Source organism: Barbatula barbatula, assembly GCF_947034865.1.
Source record: "Barbatula barbatula genome assembly, chromosome: 14".
Classification (NCBI taxonomy): Eukaryota; Metazoa; Chordata; class Actinopteri; order Cypriniformes; family Nemacheilidae; genus Barbatula; species Barbatula barbatula.
Genome location: NC_136777.1, coordinates 12,708,904 through 12,728,979, shown reverse-complemented (window position 1 = coordinate 12,728,979; position 20,076 = coordinate 12,708,904). Strand labels below are relative to the sequence as shown.

Here is a 20,076-nt window from a genome sequence, read left to right as displayed (position 1 = left end):
TAGCTTAAAGACTCTCATAAGTATTTCTCAGTTGGGTCCACTTGTCAGCTCTCTGAACATTTCACGTCGCGTGGACGAGTGAAAACCATAAACAGAGACTCTTATCAGTAGAACTTTGCTCCATTTGCTATATAGAGTAGGATCTCTTTGCCGTCTCATTTCAGTTTTCCAGGACAACAAGAGGAGCAGGCACTTCTCTAAACCAGAAACTGGTTCAGAGGGGCACGGACCCCCTTCACAGATACTTCCACTTCTCAGATCTTCAAGCACTATGTCAGACCAGAGCGTTTTTCACTCTGGAGATGTCTTCAGCTCCACAACCGTCAAACAGAGCACGGTGAGTTCATGAAGCATGTAGTACGCGGAAATGTTAACGTTCCCTGTAGTAACCTCAAGTTGATTACGGAGTGTATCTTCTTGTTGTAGCACTGTTGTTTAAATGTTTACATTTATCTCTGAGCGATTGATTTTTAGAGTTCATTTCAGGAGATGCTCCATTACATAAATGGATATAACTGAACCCTGAACCATCAAATTCTCTTATCTACCGACATTTGAACGAATAAATAAATCACAATCAACTCTGATAGCGTACATTACATTTTTTTATTTCATATTTGTCCACACTTGTCTGTATTATGGCAACTGCCACTAACTTTTTCCATTTTCCAGCACACACAGAATCGAGACATCAGACTTTTCTCATCGCCTGAAGAAGACATCAGTCTGTATTTTACTTACAGTGGGGGTCGCAATGAACTTGAAGTTCGCAATCTGAACTATGAGGTAAGACCTTTGAATCTGTTCTTGCTTCCGAAAGCCATACGGGTTTGCAATGACAAGACAATGAGTAAACAATGCAAGAATGTTCATTTTTGGGTGAACTGTCCCTTTAAATGAGGGATAAACCACATTTGTGGCTAGAAGACTTGTGTGAAGGGAACTGAATGACAAACAGTACATTTAAAAAAGTCGGTCACACCTTTGATTTCATGTTCATGCTAAATGTCATCAAATATCTATCAGCGCCGCTGTATGAAGTGATGTTCATCTATGTGTGTTCACAGGTGGACACAGCAGCACAGATACCCTGGTATGAGAGGCTGTCAGAGTTTAAGATGCCCTGGGAGACGCAAAGTAACAAGCAAACAGCCATTAAAGATCTAAACCTGCGCGTGCGCAGTGGCCAGATGCTTGCTGTCATCGGCAGCTCAGGTGCGGTGTTCAAAATCTTTGAGCAAACTTTATTCATTAAAGCGATTCACTGAAAAATGACAGTCACTCGTCGCTTTAGGTTGTGGGAAGACGTCATTACTAGACATCATAACATGTCGAGATGAGGGCGGGTCCATGAAATCGGGAGAGATCCTGATCAATGGCAAACCTTGCACACGGTCCCTGGTGAAGAAAAACATCGCGCACGTGCGGCAGGACGACCGTTTATTACCGCATCTCACAGTGAGAGAGACGCTCGCGTTTGTGGCGAAACTCCGGCTGCCGGCACACTTCAGTCAGGCGCAGAGAGATCAAAGGGTGAGTCATGTGATGTACTACTGTAAACTCCGCCCAGTTAAAGGTTACCTGTGATCAACCGGTGCGTATTTGACCTCGACAGGTGGATGACGTCATTGCAGAGCTGCGTCTGAGGCAGTGTGCCCACACGCGGGTGGGAAATGAATACGTGAGGGGGGTGTCTGGGGGTGAGAGGAGAAGAGTTAGCATTGCCGTGCAACTACTCTGGAATCCGGGTGAGACTAAAGTGTTATATAGACGGTTCAGCGGAAACGTAAACCTCCCAGATGGCCCGAACTTAACTTCCGGTAGACCTCTGCAAAGAATCGATAACCGTTGAGTAGTTTTCATTTCATACGATTCACATACATATGAATATGAATATTAATTAAATATCGAAAACTTTTAAACTCATCTTTATATTATAACCCAACACAGCCCCGAAGTTAACTTCGGGCCAACGTTTATAGACCGTTTCATCGGACACGAGCGAGACCTCCAGTTAACTTCCGGTTTGTGTCTGGCTATTGTCTAATAACAGAACTTTCTATAATGATCTTATTTCCGATTTATTTATTTCAATGTTGATTTGTATTATTATTTTACTGTAAAATCATTTTATTTAATAAACGATTTGTTGAATTTTGTTGTTTATTCATTTTATTAAATAAACAATTTATTTTGTCGTTCGGTACACTGACATCTAGCGGTTGAGCTTGGTATCGCAGTCTAAATTCAAAATATTGGAGAGAAAAGTTTAGCCAAGTAACGCTTCTTCTCGATTTCTTTTGATTGTTATCAGAAATAATCTACAGGCACCCACTTGTTTGTGAATGTACCGGAAGTTCAGTTGGGGTCACAAAAGTGCACATGCGCAGTAACGTTAGTTTATGTTGTTAAGATGAAACTTGTTATTAACTGTTGTTTATTCCTCTCTTAATAAAACTGTACATGCATTTTAGGTATTCTCATCCTAGATGAGCCTACCTCAGGTCTAGACAGCTTCACGGCCCATAATCTGGTCATTACATTGTCCCGTCTGGCTCGAGGGAACCGTCTGGTCTTGCTTTCCGTCCATCAGCCCCGTTCTGATATCTTCCAGCTCTTTGATTTGGTGGTTCTCTTGTCATCTGGTTCAGCCGTGTACTGCGGTCAGGCCAAAGACATGGTACCCTACTTCACCGCTCTCGGATACCCGTGTCCACGCTTGTGCAATCCTTCTGACTACTATGGTAGGTGGGAAAGATCTGGTGCCTTTAGTTTATTTTTGGTTTGGTTGTTGGTTCAGAACTGTCAACTTCCTTAACAGTGGACTTGATAAGCATCGATCGACGTAATCCTGAAATAGAAGCAGCGTGTTTGGAGAAAACCAAAACATTAGCAGCACAGTTTGTAGAAAAAGTGAAGAATACAGAGGATTTCATGTGGAAATCGGAAGACTGTGGTTCACAGCAGGACGGTCCTCCAAGGTAAATCCTAACTTCACACTAAAACTGTTTCAAATAATCCGTTGTTATGAGCTCACATATTTGTATAAAAAAAAGATCTGAAAGCTGATAAAACGGTTTTCTACACCATCAGCATTGCCCCCATCTCAGAGACAGACGCAGTGATCACCGTGTCGCAACAGGAGAATCGTCTGCCGGGTAAACAGGACCAATTCTCAGTCCTGATCAGGTGAGTTTAGTAAAAGAAACTATGTGGCAAATTTATTAAGAATCAAATGGTATTTTAATAATTCATAGCTGATTCATTCCCAGCTTCATGACTCCTGATAGATGTTTACGCTTCTTTCAGACGGCAGGTGTTTAATGACTATCGGGATCTGGTCACACTGCTGGTTCATGGTTTTGAAGCCCTGCTGATGTCACTTCTCATCGGTTTTCTGTACTATGGGGCAGGAGAACAGGGTCTTTCTGTCCAAGATACTGTGGCTTTGCTATACATGATGGGGGCCCTGACCCCCTTTGCTGTGGTGCTAGACGTCATAGCAAAATGTAAATATACAGTCTACAGTCCATCCTTAAAATTTGAGGTTATTTATGTTTTTATTGTCATTAAAAATAAGTGGCGTAATGTATTGTGTTCCACAGGTCATTCAGAGAGAGCCATGCTTTATCATGAGCTGGAGGATGGAATGTACTCTGTCACCCCGTACTTTTTTGCCAAGGTACATAAACGGCATTGTGTAAGAGTTTTAACAGGGAGGACAGTGGTGTAGATGACCCTTTGTGCTCCATAGACAGATTTGAAGCAGAACCAGAATTTGAAGGTCAAGTCAGTGTTGATTTTTTTGTAGAGGTCATGAGTTAAATATTAGCTACTGTTTGTTTCAATCGTTGGGCTGTTGGACTTGGTCACAACTCTGAACTATAGATATCATTATTATTTGTTATTTATTAGTTATAAATTAATATTAATAATTGATATGAATTATTTTTATTATTATGTGTTAGTTATTAATTACTATTATTAATTGATATTAATCACGATTATTATTGTTATTAATTGATATTAATCATTATTATTTGTTTATTTATTATTTATTCTTTTTTAGTAATCAATATTATTATTGTTATTATTAGTTATTCATTTATATTAATCATTATTATTTGTTTATTTATTAGTTATTCATTTATATGAATCATTATTTTTTGTTTATTTATTAGTTATTCATTTATATTAATCAGTATTATTATTATTAAAATTATGCTGACCCTAGATAGTAAAGCTTGTCTCTTTCAGGTCCTTGGTGAGCTTCCAGAGCACTGTGTTTTTACACTTGTCTATGGTGTGCCCATCTACTGGCTGGCTGGGCTCAATGGTGCTCCCGATAGATTCCTTCTCAACTTTCTGTTGGTTTGGTTGATGGTGTACTGCAGTCGCTGCATGGCACTGTTTGTGGCGGCAGCCCTGCCGACATTGCAGACATCTTCGTTCATGGGCAACTCGCTCTTTACTGTCTTCTACTTGACAGCGGGCTTTGTCATTAGTCTGGAAAACATGTGGCTGGGTAAGAACATCACAAAATTCACATTAAACTATCACCTTGATAGAAAAAAGAATATAATTATAAATAATAGACATTTGATTATTTTATGTTATAAATAATATTATGAATATCAGTTGTTTACCAATTAAATCAATACATAATTACTATACGTACTGTATAGTTCGGGCATTAGTCCAGTAGCATGTAGTAGAATCTGTCATAACATCCCACCAAAAGAAGACCAACAGTGACCGCTAAAGTTACCACAAAAAACAATCAATTCCTATTATAACCATTAAATCCATTCAAATATCTGTGCTGGTTCTACTTTTGTTTTTAGCAGGACAGTAGCTTTAAATCATTTAGTTTTTTCTCCTTTTCCTCAAATCAAAACGAGTACTTACTTCTATCCCCTCAACAGTGGCGTCCTGGTTTTCGAACATATCCTTCATGCGCTGGGGTTTTGAAGGAACGCTGCAGGTTCAGTTTCGTGGTGTCAAAATCCCAGTCTCTTTTGGAAACATGACTATAGAATTGGACGGTATTAAAGTGAGTAACTCTGACATGTAAAACACTATTCTGTTTCTTATCGCGGACACCAAGCATACCTAGTTAAATTGTTCCAAATTGTTTTTCAGATTGTGGAGATGATGAAAATGAACCAGTATCCCCTTTATTCCTGCTACCTGGTGCTTATCGCCGTTGCTTTAGTTTTCATGCTCCTCTATTATCTGTCGCTTAGATTCATTAAGCAGAAGTCTAGTCAGGATTGGTGAGAAAGACAGATCACATCAAGCGTAGTCTTTAGTAACAGAATAAAGTTTGACACAAATTGAGCTACAATTGGACGTGGTGTTGTGCTCATGGTACAAAATACATACTTGGAGAGATTAAGCTTGTAGTTCAACTGTGCATGAGGTTTGTTTACAGTCAGTACTGTGGATTATTGAGGCTCATTGCATGTCTACTGTCTGCCGCTGGATGGCAGCAATTTACAATGTTTCTTTGCACTTTGGTCTTGTTTGCCATCGTTTAATTATTAACCTTTTTAATAAACCACTCGAGCATGAATGTGGTGCCTAGCTTTCAACAATCTTTTGATGTGACAAATTCGATTTCATTCATTCAAGTCTTTTATCAAGCTTTGTACTGCGTAATCTATTTGTGTTATTGGACTACTGTGTGCACTACCCCATGTGTTGTGACAGCTTTGTTTACAGGCTTTGGCTACTTTTATGTAGCCTACACACTGCACTAGTGAACCATTCTGGTGAAAGTGTTGCTCATTTCTGTTTGATTTCACATGATACAGCTATCAGCAAAATTGTAAAACACTGCATGAACACAGAATTTCACGTTCACCTTTTCTTCAAAAGTGCGACTACGTGTCACATTTTAAAAGCTTGAGAGCAAATCGCTTGTAATATTACTCTTGTGTAGGTACATATACTTGTGAACATAAATAAATGTGCGTGGTTAAACAATTGCGTGTTTGTAACAGACGTGAGTAACATTTGTGGCTGTAAACATGGATAAACAAATAAAAACAGGCCATTGTTTACACATCAACGTGTGTAGTGATATATTATCCTAATATATATAAAAGACTGAAATAATTAAAACGCCATCACTTTTAAATGCATTAGAAAGGTTTTTGTGACATATTCAGCCATATTGTTCAGTCATAGAATTTTCCAATGCTGGACAATAGTGGTCCAATCTAATATCTTTAAATAACGTAAAAGCTTATGAATATTCAAACTCTTGAAAGTGTTAAAGTGTTGGTTCTTGTGCTAAACTTGTCTCCCTGACAAATGAGAGGTCAAGCCCAGACTCAGCGTATCTGAAGATCCACTGACTGCCGCTAGGTGGCAGTGATGCTCTTTCTCATCATTTCAATACTTATACATTATATTTTTGGCTGCAGATTTCCTTGCTGCTTTGGTAAATATTTATAAGCAGCTTCTCTTTGCTCGAATCCAAATATTCGTTTATTAAGATATATGTACGATTTTACATTTTATCAAAGGGTGGGTTTTTCGCAAAGCATTTGAAAGGTTTTGTAAATCACACCAGAAGTGCATTTGTACATGAAAAGCAAGAAAAAGCAAGTTTTGCACTTTAAATGTTAAAAAAGAAAGTTGAGCGATGGATGCAAGTCATTTGATCCATGAATATAATATAATTGTACAGTATATATATATATATATATATTACTGCTCATAACGGAGTATGTCTAGTTTTGTAATAATCTGCATATTGTATCCTACCTATAAAAAAAGCCATCTTGCAGAAATACACATATCCATTTTGAACAATTAAGAAACAACGAAAGAGTCAATGAAAGTTGTTTGTTTACATTTATTTGCATAAATACCTATGTACACAATATTATGTTAACCACAACATCATGAAATTATTATTGAGGGCAGGAAACAAAATTCAGCAGACAAACGATCACAGTATAACACAGAATGGATGCACAACGGTTTCATATATAAAAAAAGTTTAATAGAGAAAGAGAAAAGAAAAGGTCTAGTCATCTGCTGGCGTCGCCGATTCAAAACGCTGTTGCTTCAGTTTATCAGCATAGAATTTGAATGACTCCTGAAAAACACAAAAATCAATGTAAAGTCAAAGGTGAAACCAGCAAATATTTTTCTCAATATCAATTATAAACAGTGTGTGTCAGAATGAGTGGAGTTGTGTGCGGTTATGCTTTTCCTGCCCTCTGGGGCAAACTATTACCAACCAAGCACTTGCAAACAATCCCATACTGACGTTTCATCTCACAAAGCAGATTAATTCACAAATAACACATTTCCTCCCTCAAGTCGTCCTAATGAATCGCCGCGTGTGCCTGTAAAAAGCGCAGCCCGCTCTATTTTTGGAAGGTGAGTGCTGTTGGAAGATTACCGTTTCGCCAACAAAGTATGTTTCATTATTAATGGTGTAATTAAAGTCGATAAATAGCAGCTGGTGTGAACGAGACGCGAGGCCAGATGTGAACGGCACCTCAAATCTCCTTATCGTCTCCCTCCGGAGACTCTCTGTACGGCAGTATTAGCGTCAGCATGAGGAACGGAAGGAAAGAGGGGAGTGGTATTGAATGGAACGGGATGGAGTGCTACCTGAGATTGCTTTGTGGACACTTAAAAGGTGCGCTGAGAGCTTAGCGGCTCGAGTGGGAGGAATAGACGGCTGGCGGTCTCCTCGAACTTCGTTCAAAAACACGAGAGTACGGTTCTGACCGTAAATATAACACGAGTGTGAGGTGCCTCTTAAGTTACTGTAAAAGGTTTTTCGTATTCAGCTTTGAGAAGGAAAAATGTGGTGAAAGTCGAGATGGACTGGAGTCACTCAGCAAGGTCAAGTCATTAAAATAGAGCTTGACAATCACTGCGTATTCACACAGTACACTAAACCATGTGCTGTATCACCCTTATGACATTCAAATCATGTATATGACTCTTTTGTTCCCTGTGGAACACAAATGAAGATATTTTGAGAAAAGTCTCTTTGGCTTTACGTCCATACAATAGAAGTCAATGGGGTCCAATGTGGTTCGGTTACCAATGCAATATTTCATTTTGTGTTCTGGTGAAATAAGAAAGTAATGACACGGCGGGAAACAAATGAAAGAATTTGTATTTTTAGGGGAACTGTCCCTTTAAGAATGTGCTGCTTTTTATAATCCAGTGTTGATAATGTGATGTGCGGTTTACCGAAGGCTCCTGGAAGGGAATGGGTTCTCCAGCTTCTCTGTACAGTAAAGCCAGTCTCTTTAGGGTCAACTCATCTGCTTTTATCCCCTCGGCCTGCATCTGCTCATACACAGCCTTCGCCGACTTCAGGTCCTTATCCAAACCTGGTGAGAGTGATGAAGAAAGCCGCCGCTGTTAAACAAGTAACACTTTATTCTGCACTCCTCCTGACCAGGTGGCACGCTTCATGAAATAGTGATGCTGTAGAGTTCTCTAAGTACTGAAACGTGTCAAAGTTCTCACGGTAGGCTGGATAAAGCGGTGCCTCATTAGAGAACATGTGTTTTTATTAGCAAACGCGTCTCCAGTGTGTCAGTAAATGCGCCCTGCGCGTTGCATTTTTAATTTGCAAGCTATTAACTGACTAGATGTGCAGCGGCAAAAAGGGCGGTCGGGATGAGAAGTCTTAATGCTATTGTCCAGCAGAAGAAGCGTGCATGCTTTTAATGCTGATCTCGCTGAAATGAAACCGTATTAAAACAAAAGAATTGCTCTAGATGCTCTAGATTCAGTACAAAGCAAACATACTTCATAGTTCACCCTTACGCCACGATCACACCTTCAGTGTTCGAAAATTCAACACGTCCCTATACATATCTAACTGCTACCTGTGATATGGTATGCTAAAGCATTTTTTGTTTTATCCACACATTATGGATTCCGACGTGTATTGTTTTTGCAGCTTTTAAGGCTGTATTGTACAAATTTGTGTGCGATACTGTAACCTGCAAGTCACACATTGACGTACTGATCATCTATTGGTCACACATATTCATACAAACTTGCAGATTAGAGCAATTGAAAGAGGCCAAAATGTGTGTTTTTTCGGGGTCTATAATAACACAACAGTTTATCTCTTCTCAAGTACTCAAGCAGTCATAGTCATCCCCAATGCAAATGAAGGTCTTACCATAGCACTTCACCAGATATGAATAGACGTTTTCTTTTTCTGTGAAGTCAGGAATCAACTCTGACAGAGTTTTGATCTTCGCAGCCTGCACACAAAGAAAACAGCATCACTTAATTTACAGTATATCGTTTTTTTACATTTTTGTCTTAGTATATAGGAAAGTTCATTTACTACAGATGCAACGATATATAGGCCAATAATCAATCGAGAAATTATTTCCACACTATCGGCCGATAGTTAAAAAACAGCCGATGATCGGGGCCAATATATCCTGTCAATCAAAAGAGGACAGAACAATGCAATGAATTTGTGCTCCGTGTATAGAAAATGTTAAGAAACATCACCAGTTTGATGTTCAATATTAATACTCATTATATGAACGAATAACATTCAGAAAGTCATAAAATATTAATTTAATTTTCAGAATCGGTATCAGCAGATATTACACTAAATAATCGACATCAAGGAGAAATTAAATATCGGTGCTCCGATTTACATGATCAAACCCGTGACCTCTGTTCTATTCGAGCTACAGGAACTAATATAGAACGCAGGGACTGTAAACAGTGGAGGAGATGATGCAGGAACAGGACAAAAAAAATGACATTTCCAAAGCGCCAAAAGCACAATAAACTTTACCTGTCCTTGATGCTGAGCTGCCCGTAGCATGTATGTGAACATGGCGTCCTTCTGTTCGGCAATGGCAGCACAGCGCTAAAGAGAGCACAGGAGACCTTAGACCACAGGAGTGTTTGTGTTGACTCTTTACCCTTGAGCAAAACATGACCCCAAAATAAAAACAATTCCTTTCATTTTGTATATCTGCACAGCAGGCGGTTAAAAGGAGGCAGAGTGGAGCGTGTGTGTGTGTGTGTGTGTGTGTGTGTCTGTACATAGTCTGTTTTTAAATGTACCCATCTTCCATTTCATCCTCCAGCACTCAGCGCAGTGCTCTATAGTTGAGGGTTAATTATACAGCTAATAAGGGAGTCAGGCAACCAACCACTTATTTCTTTATGAAAATTAAAATGTACAGTGTCCGCCCAATATAAAGTATAATTATCTACACTTAGCCTTATAACTGTGGATTGAATCAGCCTGCTTTTGAGCTTTCAAGCACCGGTGTGCAAATTAAAGTCTTTGATCAGGAATGTGTGGACGATGTGTTGCAGGTAAATAAAGGCACAGAGGATTCTGGGAAGAGAAACTTTACAACACAGAAACTCTGTGCTGGTATGTGTAACTACCTGAAGCCGCTTTCTTAAAAGCACTCGGGACACTTTACAAACATTTGGGACATCTTTTAAACAAACATGAAGCATGACTCAATGTGTCTTTGGACGTGTGAGACACTGTTCCATATTCAACATAATTTGTATTTTTGTGAACTGTCCCTTAAACTTGCGTCATCATTACACACTCACTTCATTACTCAAGTCATTTCAAATTGGAGCACATTTGTTTAGTGTTGATGGAGCTTAAAGTAATAGTTCACCCAAAAATACATTTATCTTCATTTTGTTAAAAATCTGTATATGATTCTTCTTTCTTCTGCAGAACACAAAAGAAGATATTTTTGAAGAATGTCGGTAACAAAACATACCATGGTATGGACAAAACCCCACAGACATTTCTCAAAATATCTTCTTTTGTGTTCCACAGAAAAAAAGAAGAATCATTGAACAGAATTTGAACCAAATGAAGAAAGATTTTTTTTTATTACTTTAAGCTCCATCAACACTATATTTGTAGCACTCAAAATGTCCCTGACATAAAAATACATTAAAATGTGCATTAAAAGCATGAAGAATGACATAAAAATGTTAAATATTACGCTATAAAATAGACATGAAACTGTGTTTTCAATACAGCTTAACATGAACCCCAAACATTTCTTAAGCTGTTAACAAGCGACTCTATTCTTAAGTATTGTAGTGTTCAGTGTTTTAGCTTAGCATAGTTGATTGAATAGATATGTAAAACAAAGGAAATAAAAATCGTGAAGTGAAAAACGCCCTTCCGTTCGGCCCACGGGCCCTGTGCATGTTGTTTAAAATGTCCGCCTCTGTAATAAAGGACAACATCTGCCCATCTTTCTGAGATGATAAATGTGTGTTATGTGGTGTGTATCGGTGTGTTGCGTTTGGAAACTGATTCTGGCCTGTGCTTTCTTTGGCTCAGCAGCAATGAGGTCACATAACAAGCCAGTCGGAAAGGATGTGTGCCCTGCATCTGCTGAATTAAAAGCCGAGGGGCCTGGAGGCTTTTAACAGGCGCCTGTATTAAAACGCACTAATTCTGTGTTGGGCAAAAAGCCTCGAGGACAATAAGAGCAAATAAAAACTCCAGCCAGGCACTGAGCTTTCATTCAGAGATCCCCTTTATCATTCTGATTCTCAAGCGGGGTTTAAGTTGACAAATTACCAAACACAAAACGCTATTAAACGTTACCATATTTAACATCCCATCGAGGAGGTTCCTGAAATGGGCTGTTATCTCCACATCTCAAAGGATTTTAGATTAAGCGGCGTGGCCATTTCGTTCCTCAGCTCACTGAAGTGCTTTTCGGAGTAGATAGGGTTCACTTGTACATTAGTATCCAAACATGCAGAACGACTAAATTATTAAACTATGAGACAGCGAGAGGGCAAGAGAGCAAAGATCACTTGAGATGAAAACCACAGGAACAGAGTCAGCTAGTTCCAATACAAACACAATCAAGATTCTGCAATTTTGCAAGGTCACTTGTGAGAACTTTGAGTGTTGCATATTTCAGTTCATGACTAAAATACGGTACCTGCACGAGAAACTTTGCCTCCTCTGACCTGCCCGTGTCCAAGAACATGAGGAAGAGATCTGTAGCAGCTCTGTAGGAGGCAAAGTGATTGCACAGCCTCTCGGCCATGGCACTCACTATATGGAGAAAGACATAAGTCAGTAAGTCAGATGCTTACACAGACATTACAATAATGTTTCTCTCATCCAGAAACAATGGAATGTTTAAAGTCACTTAAAGCAAACACGCAGAGTGTGGATTAAAGCAATATGTATGAAGTGGAGACTGAGTCTTACGTTTATCCAGCGCAGCTTCATTGTTGGCATCTAGAACTTTACGAAAGACGAAGGAAATACTTGGATTTTGAACGTGTTCGTTGTTCTGGGTGTAAACAGATTCTAGTAACTCCACAGCACTGTCAATATCGCCACTGCAAGACGGAGAAACACTCCGGATTAGAAATGACAAACAAATTGAATAGCTAAACATGAAACGAGAACAGAGCGGCCCCATTTCTCCTCCCCCTCCATCTGCTGACCTTCATTTACACAACACTAAGTGCATAAAACTTTCGTCATCCACATTAATATTCCTGGCCCGGCATGGCTCACATTGTCATTCCCAAAGTCCTGTTACAGCGCAGGATAGCGGAAGAGCAAAGCGTTCCTCACGGCTGGGTGGGCAGCTTCCCGCGTGAACTCTGACCCCCGGGCCGACCTAAACAACAGTGACACGTGTGCTGTGCACGGCTGAGCCAAACTGACTGGTTAAGAGGTGAGACGGGGCTCCGGAACTCAAGCATCACATTAGCGCGGCCATGGTGAATTATTCAGACTGCATAGTCATAACCATCACTGTGTATTTGAGCCTTTAGTAATAATGCGAGAAAGGTAAGGAGGCAAGTCTTTGAAAACAAACATTTGAGGGCACCAATTTCAATTCTAGGTCAAAATACAAAGTACAAAGGTTACATTCCATGGTAAAAGCAAAAAGACGGTTTGTGATTGGTTATTTTTGTGCAATCAAATAGTCATGAATAAAATAATGGAAGTTTAAACGGGTAGCATCTGAACTCGCACTTCCAGACAGCTTGCCGGTGCTCATTTTGTTAAAAAGATTAGGGATGTAGTTCAGGGTTTCTCAGATAACAATAAAGCATTACTCAAGTGTTTGCCATAGTCAATCATAATCTCAACCTCTGTCAACTCCAACTGGAAGGTGTTTAGTGACCATTTTTGTTTGGAGATGCATATTAGAACATATACTGGTCCCTCCTTCAATTGTTCTGTATGGAATTCTAATAGAAGGTATTGCACCAGAGGTAGAAAACTATATCACTTTAATAAATTATTCCATAAATTAGTGGTGTATTATGAATAAGTCACGGCTGAAGGATGTCGTTTGATACAATGTGAGACGGAGTGTTTGCAACCCCTCCAGCCGTGATTTACTTACGATACAACACTATCCTCGAGCACCTTATTGCTTTTTGTAACATTTGTAAAATGTAAGTTCACTTAAAGCATTCCTTCCGCTGATAAAATAGTCCCCGATCGACTGAGCATGTAAGCGAAACATTCTTTTGTTCTTCAAAGGATGGTTGCTAAGGGTGCTGCGCCGTGAAACTCTGAATCGTTGGGTGAAACCATAGAAACCATAGCTGTTTCTATGTTTATATGGTATACGTAGGTCGTCCGCCATATTGGAATTGTGCGAGCCGGGCTGTGTTGCCAAGTCTACGGTTTTCTCACATAAAATTGGGTTACTTTTTAACTGTTGCTGTGGGTTGTTGTTTTGCAGGTTAGAACTGTTAAGTTCTGTTAATTGGACCAGGGACGCTAGGCTTATAATGAATGATTTTCTCTCACGGAGAGATATATATATACATCTATGATAGCTGTGCTATATCGTGAATAAACTACAGCTATTGACCTTTTCAATATCCGTGGACTAAGGACTGAAACTAACCGTTTTATAATAAAATGATTCCATATTTCTTACTTTTTGATGTGAGATAAAGCTGTATTGTTGACAAACAACATGCTGGACAGCTTGTTGGAGCCTAGTGTTTTAACCAGAGCTTCAATTTCCTGGATACCCTTTGCGTTTCCCACGCTGCCGAGACCCTGGACCAGACGAGTGATAGCCAACTGACTGGGCACCTGATCAGACTGTAACATTCCCTGAAAGGTCTCTAAAGCATCTGTGTAACAAGATAGAGAAAGAATGGTCAACAGCATAAATCAATAGCTGAACTGAGCACAGACATGACTTTAGTTCATTTGGACTGACTCACCTTTCATCTGGGATGTCTTGACTTGAGTGATGATGAGGAGGTTGTTGGCCATGTCACTTAATTTAAATTCAGCGATACGATTGGTGGCACTAAAAAAAACAAAGAGTGGTGTTGGTTAAACAGTACTTTGTAAGACATTAAAGTGTGGTATATTAAAACCAAATAAACAATTCACGTTGTTGCAGAGGCATGTTCATGCCAACTCAAAAATGTACATCAAGATTCACTCTCCTCTGCCCTCTCGCTAAACTGTAGACTTCCTTTTCTCATCTCTCCGTTACTTAAACCTTAATCAAAGTCTTTCGCTGGCCGGATTAATCTAGCCGCCCAATTGAGCATCAGCCGTCCCCCTTATCGCCACGACGACCAGCCAACAGCCTCTTTCGCTAGAGAATGGTCCAGCAACCAGAGCAAAAGTCACTCTTATCAATCCTAAGAAAATCCTCATGTCCTTCTCTTGACTTTCATCTGGCCCTCTAAACGCAGGACAGTCACTCTCTTCCGCTCTAATTCCCAATCCCTTTAATCTCTTTAAAGCATCCCACTGCCCAAGCATCTGCCTGCAGACCACCTCACACATCACATTGCACCATAAAAACCATAAATATACTGGTTTAATTATAATTCAAATGAGTGTATGAGTGTTTCCTGCACCATTTCTGCTCAGGAATACTTCAGTAGGAATGAACTTCAGTAGTAACCTATGAATACGGTCAGTTAAACACCCACCACAGTGGCATGAAAGCGGGGATGTTTAGGACACATCATCAGGCGTATAATGCAACTCTGTAAAACCCTCTGAGCTTTATGGATAAATCTCGAAATAAAAGACATGAGACATCACAACACTAATACATCACAAAGATCTCTTACTAATCGACAAAGGACTGTCATTTCTCCATCGTGTTGAGCTCTCCTGAGATTATCTGAAAGGCCTTAAACTGAAAGACTGCTTGCTTTGGATGAACGTGCACAGTACGAAAAAGCTTACTAGCATTTGTTTTATTTCTGTAAGGTTGTCTGATGACCCATATAGGACTCATGACCTTAAAACCTGTAATGCTGTAACTTGCAATTTAAACAGATATATATAATGCAAATGTATAGATATTAGACAGAACATGTACTCACACGTCTTTGACAGAAATTGCATCCTTAATGTTTCCAGAGGCCAGGAGGGCTTTGATGAGAGCGTCGTATGGAGCGGACCCAAATTCCATGCCCTTGCTATCCGCCTCTTTCAGAATACTATAGGCCTCTAAACATCAGAGAGCAGAGGGTTAAAGACAACATATTATCCTCCATTGACCTCAACAGAAAATACAGCGCAATGACATAATCTCTATTGATGATTTAATGAAAAGGTGAAATAATCTAACCTTGAACTTTTCCTCTCTTACAGAGAGACAGAACTTTGAGTCTGTAGTCATTAGCAGTGGTTTCTTTAGTGGGAAAGTTGGTGGCATTCTTGCGAGCCACGGGGCTGGATTTCACCTCTTGCTCCGAGAGCATCTCAGGCTGACCTTTGACCTCTTCAAACCACAACTACACATGAAACAGACAGGTCAGTACCAAGTCTGCTGGCATGTAAATACTAATAATAATAATAATGTAATTGAACAAGAAAACGCAACAGTGGCATCTGAAAAAGAAATGACACTAAAACCTGTTCTCAGATTTGCCATCTTGCTAAACCATTTTGAAACCACTTTCAAAGAAAACCATTGAATTCGTCTAGTCCAAAAAGGGCTTATGCTGTCCATTTCAAATAACCCCCCTGGCTTGATGTTTTGTTTTCAATTCATTAGCATTCATTAAATGTACTGTAGGTGTCCAAATACTTTTAGGGCTACTCAACGTGTCAGATTTTCTGCATATTTGTGGCCAAGGAGATAACTCATCACAATATTTGTAAGAAGCATAATTTATGTTGGAACAATTACAGATTTATTGTTACAAAAGAGCCAATGTGTCCTACTTCTAGCATAGGTTTGCAAATACAATTTTAACAAATCTGTCATCATGAACTCCCCCCTCAAGTTGTTTCAATTCTGTATAAATGTATTTGTTCTGTTGAATACAAAAGATGATATTATGAAGAACGTACGGAAGCAATTCTGGGGCACTTTTGACTACCGTTGAAATGTTCCTACTATAGTAGTCAATGCTGGCCAAGAACTGTTTGGTTACAAGCCTTCTTCCTAATATATTTCACTGTGTTCATCAGAACAAAGACATTTATACAGATTTGGAAGAACTTGAGGGTGAGTAAATGATGACAGAATTTATTTTTTTGGGTGAACTGTCCCTTTAATGCTGCTTAATCGCGGAGCAGTTGTAGCCTGATGGTTCTCAAGGCCGGCGGGTAATGACTCAGGTGCCCTTGAGCAAGGCACCTTATCCTCGGGCACTGCAGTGCTCCCTGGGAGCCCACTGCTCTGGTGTGTTCACTATTCTCTGGAGCTAAAGGCAGTGGTCATATTTCGGGTATGGGTCACCATATCTAACAAATAGGTCACTTACACTAATGTGTAATCTTTAATTTTGTGTTTTGATTTAGGACCTCACCAGTTTTATTAAGTTTATCCCCTATGATGTAAGAAGATTGGAAGGCAAGAAGCTAAAGCGATTGAGTGTTAGTATTTGACTAGTGTTAATAATACAATTATTTGCTTAACCATTTCTATTCTCTATTCTCATCTCTATTAAATTGATCATTTTTTAAATTTATTTGAACATTCAATTATACTGAATTCAGAAATTGAATGAAGCTTTCCTGTAGTGGTAAGAGCGTGGTGCTAACAATGCCAATGTCGTGGGTTCAATCCCAGGGGATTTCATTATCCTATACATAAGTATGTGCAATGTAAGTCGCTTTGGATAAAAGCGTCTTCCAAATGCATAAATGTAAATGAAATTCTCAAACACAAGAAAATCACTTTAAGTTAGAAAGATATTTGGAAGAGTGTTAGTCATTTTCAGTCCCGGGATATCATTGACTGCCATAGTAGGAAGAATTAAATTGTTGCCAAAGGTGCCCAGAAACTCTTGGTTTTCCTAAATTCTTCAAAATATCTCATTATGTGTTCAACAGAAAACATTTACAATATAGTTTTCCCTACAATGGTAGTGGTTGATGTCCCAGTGGTGAAAATTGCTGACATTCTTCCAAATATCTTTCTCTGTGTTCATTGGAACATAGACATTTATACAGATTTGAAACAACTTGAGGGTTAGTAAATTATGACATATTTGTCTTTTTTGGATGTACTATCCCTTTTAGGAATAGTTGGTTCTTTTACCTCAGGCACCTCGAAGGGCACCTCCTGATTATTGCTTTTGAGGATATCAGCGAGCAAACGCAGGGTCCTCTCTCTGGGAATCAAGTTCTCCTCTTGCATTTTAGTCCAGGCTGCTTCTGCCTTACGCCAGTCATTGGTTTCCTCTGACGAGAAAGAGAGAGAGATCAGCACTCGGTCATTACACCCACTGCTTTCAACCTCAGCTCCTCCTAACACACAAGACTTACTGCACAGACGGAACAAGTAATGGTACATATCATCTCTGTCACACTCGAACAGCTTGACAGTCATATCCACCATGTTCTCAAGGGTCTCCATCTGAGGAAAGAAAGATTTAATAGGTGATGTATAGTCGAGAAATATATGGATCCAGAGAGGGAAACGGAACGAGGAAGAGAAACACACAAACCTGTTGGGCTGAGATACATTTCTCTGCAAACCACTGCAGACGGGTTGATCGTGCCCTTAGACCAGGAGTCTGTAACATGGAGAATAAAATATAAAATCTCAACAAATTTAACAACATAAGGTTGTGGGTTCGATCACAGGGGATTGCACATAACCTATGTATAAATGTATAGGATAATGCAATGCAAATCCCTTTGGATTAAAGCGTCTGCCAAATGCATAAATGTAAATGTATGACTCAAATACAAGATTGTATTAATGCAGTTCTCTTTTCGCTAGAACACCATTCCAGCAGCATCCAAAAAGATTTACATTCCTATCAGCCTCCAGGCAAAGTTAAATATCCTCCCAGCCTTCTTCAAGCCTAATCTGTTTAGCTAATACGACAAAAAAAACTAAGATTGTGCAGCTGTTCAATTTGTTTCCCGTGCTATGAATATAGGAGCTGCCCCTCGGCCTGATGGGTAAAGCCCCATGGGGCAAATCTTCGCTTAAGTAAATCCAGGATGATAAGCACCCCTCCCCTCAAATGTTATAGATGAACAATTCAACACACAGACTCTCACATAGGGCTGTGCCATTAATTGAAAATTATTCGTCATTGTCAATTTTGGCCTTCACCAATTTAACAAAAACTAAATAATCGAGGTAAACGATTATTGTGCCACATTGCATTTAGCAAGGATCCTCTCTTTTCTTGTAGTTTAAATCAACAGCGCACACCTTTCCTCTACAGGAGAAAATAAATGTAAAGAAAAGTACTGCTGAATCAGTTAAAAAATATTTTTTTGTTGTTTTAAAGCTTAATGAGTAATTGTGTTAAATAACCGGGATCTCAATATTATGCAAAATAATTGCGATATGATTTTGCTCAAAATCGAGCAGCCCTACTCTCACATCCATATGCCCAACACACATTCTATCAACGCCAACCAAAAAGACATATAGGTCAGATTACTAAGAAAATCTGAAGTCTACCAGACTGTTAAAGGGACAGTTCACATAGAAAAAAATGATTCGGCAGAACACAAAAGAAGGTATTTTGAAGAAATGTTGGAAACCAAACAAAACTGGACGCCGTTGGCTTATATTTTCTGGAAACAAAACACATCTCAAAATATCTTCCACGAAAAAAATATCCTAAACAAAATCGTATACACTTGTGCATTTGCCTTCACAGTTACGATATAAAATCCCTCCATTCAGACCTTCAACCTATCAACAAGCTGAAGATCTCACGTGCCATCACTCTCTCAAACACGGGTCACACACTCAGGAACACTTACACAGATTTTAATCACACCAAAACCTTAACCAGCGTTTCACTTAATTACCCACCATTATTAATAATCTGACAATTACAGACAGCACATTTACCTGACCAGCACTCCAGCTCACTGCACTTAAAGTTTCACACGGCTACTCACATATCAGTGTTTTTAATTATCCAACACTGGATGGAAGAGAGGCCGTGTGGAAAATGTTCCACACGATGAGAGGGGCTTTTGACCTCTCTGTCAAGCATGAGGACGCTCAATGAGCCGTCATTTAACTGCAACTTTTAGAAAACTTTTAAAGTCACTCCACTGCTGTTAAAATTTAGTAACTACCGGTTGTCAGCTAAGATGCTGCCCGACACGTACATCATCATATTATGGCATTTGACAGTATAAAAGCAGTTTTGGTATTAGCGTGGCACAAATTTTTCCGAAACGTCCTGGGAAAATTCCACATCAATCTCAAGAGGATTTGACCAAGAATGCCAAACAGAAAATGAGACTGGACGCGTCTGAGATTTCTTCTGAGGTGACCCTTGAAAAGTTGATAACTTAATGCCAAAGCAAATCAGAATGATCTGGTGTTTAAAAAAAAAGAGCCAAATGGCATATCTGTTGACCATCCAAATCTTGTCTAAAGAGGGGATATTTTTTGGGTAAAAAGCTCTTGACTGATGGATCCATAACATCCAAGCCCTGGCTTATTTTTCAGCCATAAAGACAATAATACACAACAGAATCTGATGGAATGAAGCTTTATGTAAACTGTCGTTTTTGGTGTGTTTTTAGTCTCTCTACATTTATCAAACACACACAAAGGAAAGCAACCTAAAAACACA

General features: G+C 39.3%; 2 protein-coding genes across 2 annotated transcripts in view; one reads left to right on the top strand and one right to left on the bottom strand.

The window, feature by feature from the left end:
• Positions 1-203: 203 nt before the first annotated feature.
• Positions 204-6,071, top strand: abcg8 (ATP-binding cassette, sub-family G (WHITE), member 8). Its single transcript, XM_079472477.1, has 13 exons — positions 204-337; positions 673-786; positions 1,068-1,215; positions 1,295-1,533; positions 1,616-1,748; positions 2,475-2,744; positions 2,822-2,981; positions 3,094-3,189; positions 3,310-3,509; positions 3,606-3,682; positions 4,258-4,525; positions 4,926-5,053; positions 5,143-6,071. Exons 1-13 carry the CDS (start codon positions 272-274, stop codon positions 5,278-5,280), a joined length of 2,037 nt encoding a protein of 678 aa, XP_079328603.1. The 5' UTR covers positions 204-271; the 3' UTR covers positions 5,281-6,071.
• Positions 6,072-6,846: 775 nt separating this feature from the next.
• lrpprc (leucine-rich pentatricopeptide repeat containing) overlaps positions 6,847-20,076 on the bottom strand; it is a gene marked incomplete at its 5' end in the record, with an annotated part of 37,378 nt that continues 24,148 nt past the window's right edge. The window contains 13 exons of the mRNA XM_079473569.1: positions 6,847-7,111; positions 8,230-8,372; positions 9,179-9,263; positions 9,818-9,892; positions 11,976-12,091; positions 12,251-12,384; positions 13,956-14,157; positions 14,251-14,339; positions 15,382-15,508; positions 15,630-15,795; positions 17,553-17,695; positions 17,780-17,870; positions 17,962-18,030. Coding sequence (XP_079329695.1) covers positions 7,040-7,111; positions 8,230-8,372; positions 9,179-9,263; positions 9,818-9,892; positions 11,976-12,091; positions 12,251-12,384; positions 13,956-14,157; positions 14,251-14,339; positions 15,382-15,508; positions 15,630-15,795; positions 17,553-17,695; positions 17,780-17,870; positions 17,962-18,030 — 1,512 coding nt within the window. The 3' untranslated portion in view covers positions 6,847-7,039. The remainder of the gene's footprint in view (positions 7,112-8,229; positions 8,373-9,178; positions 9,264-9,817; positions 9,893-11,975; positions 12,092-12,250; positions 12,385-13,955; positions 14,158-14,250; positions 14,340-15,381; positions 15,509-15,629; positions 15,796-17,552; positions 17,696-17,779; positions 17,871-17,961; positions 18,031-20,076) is intronic.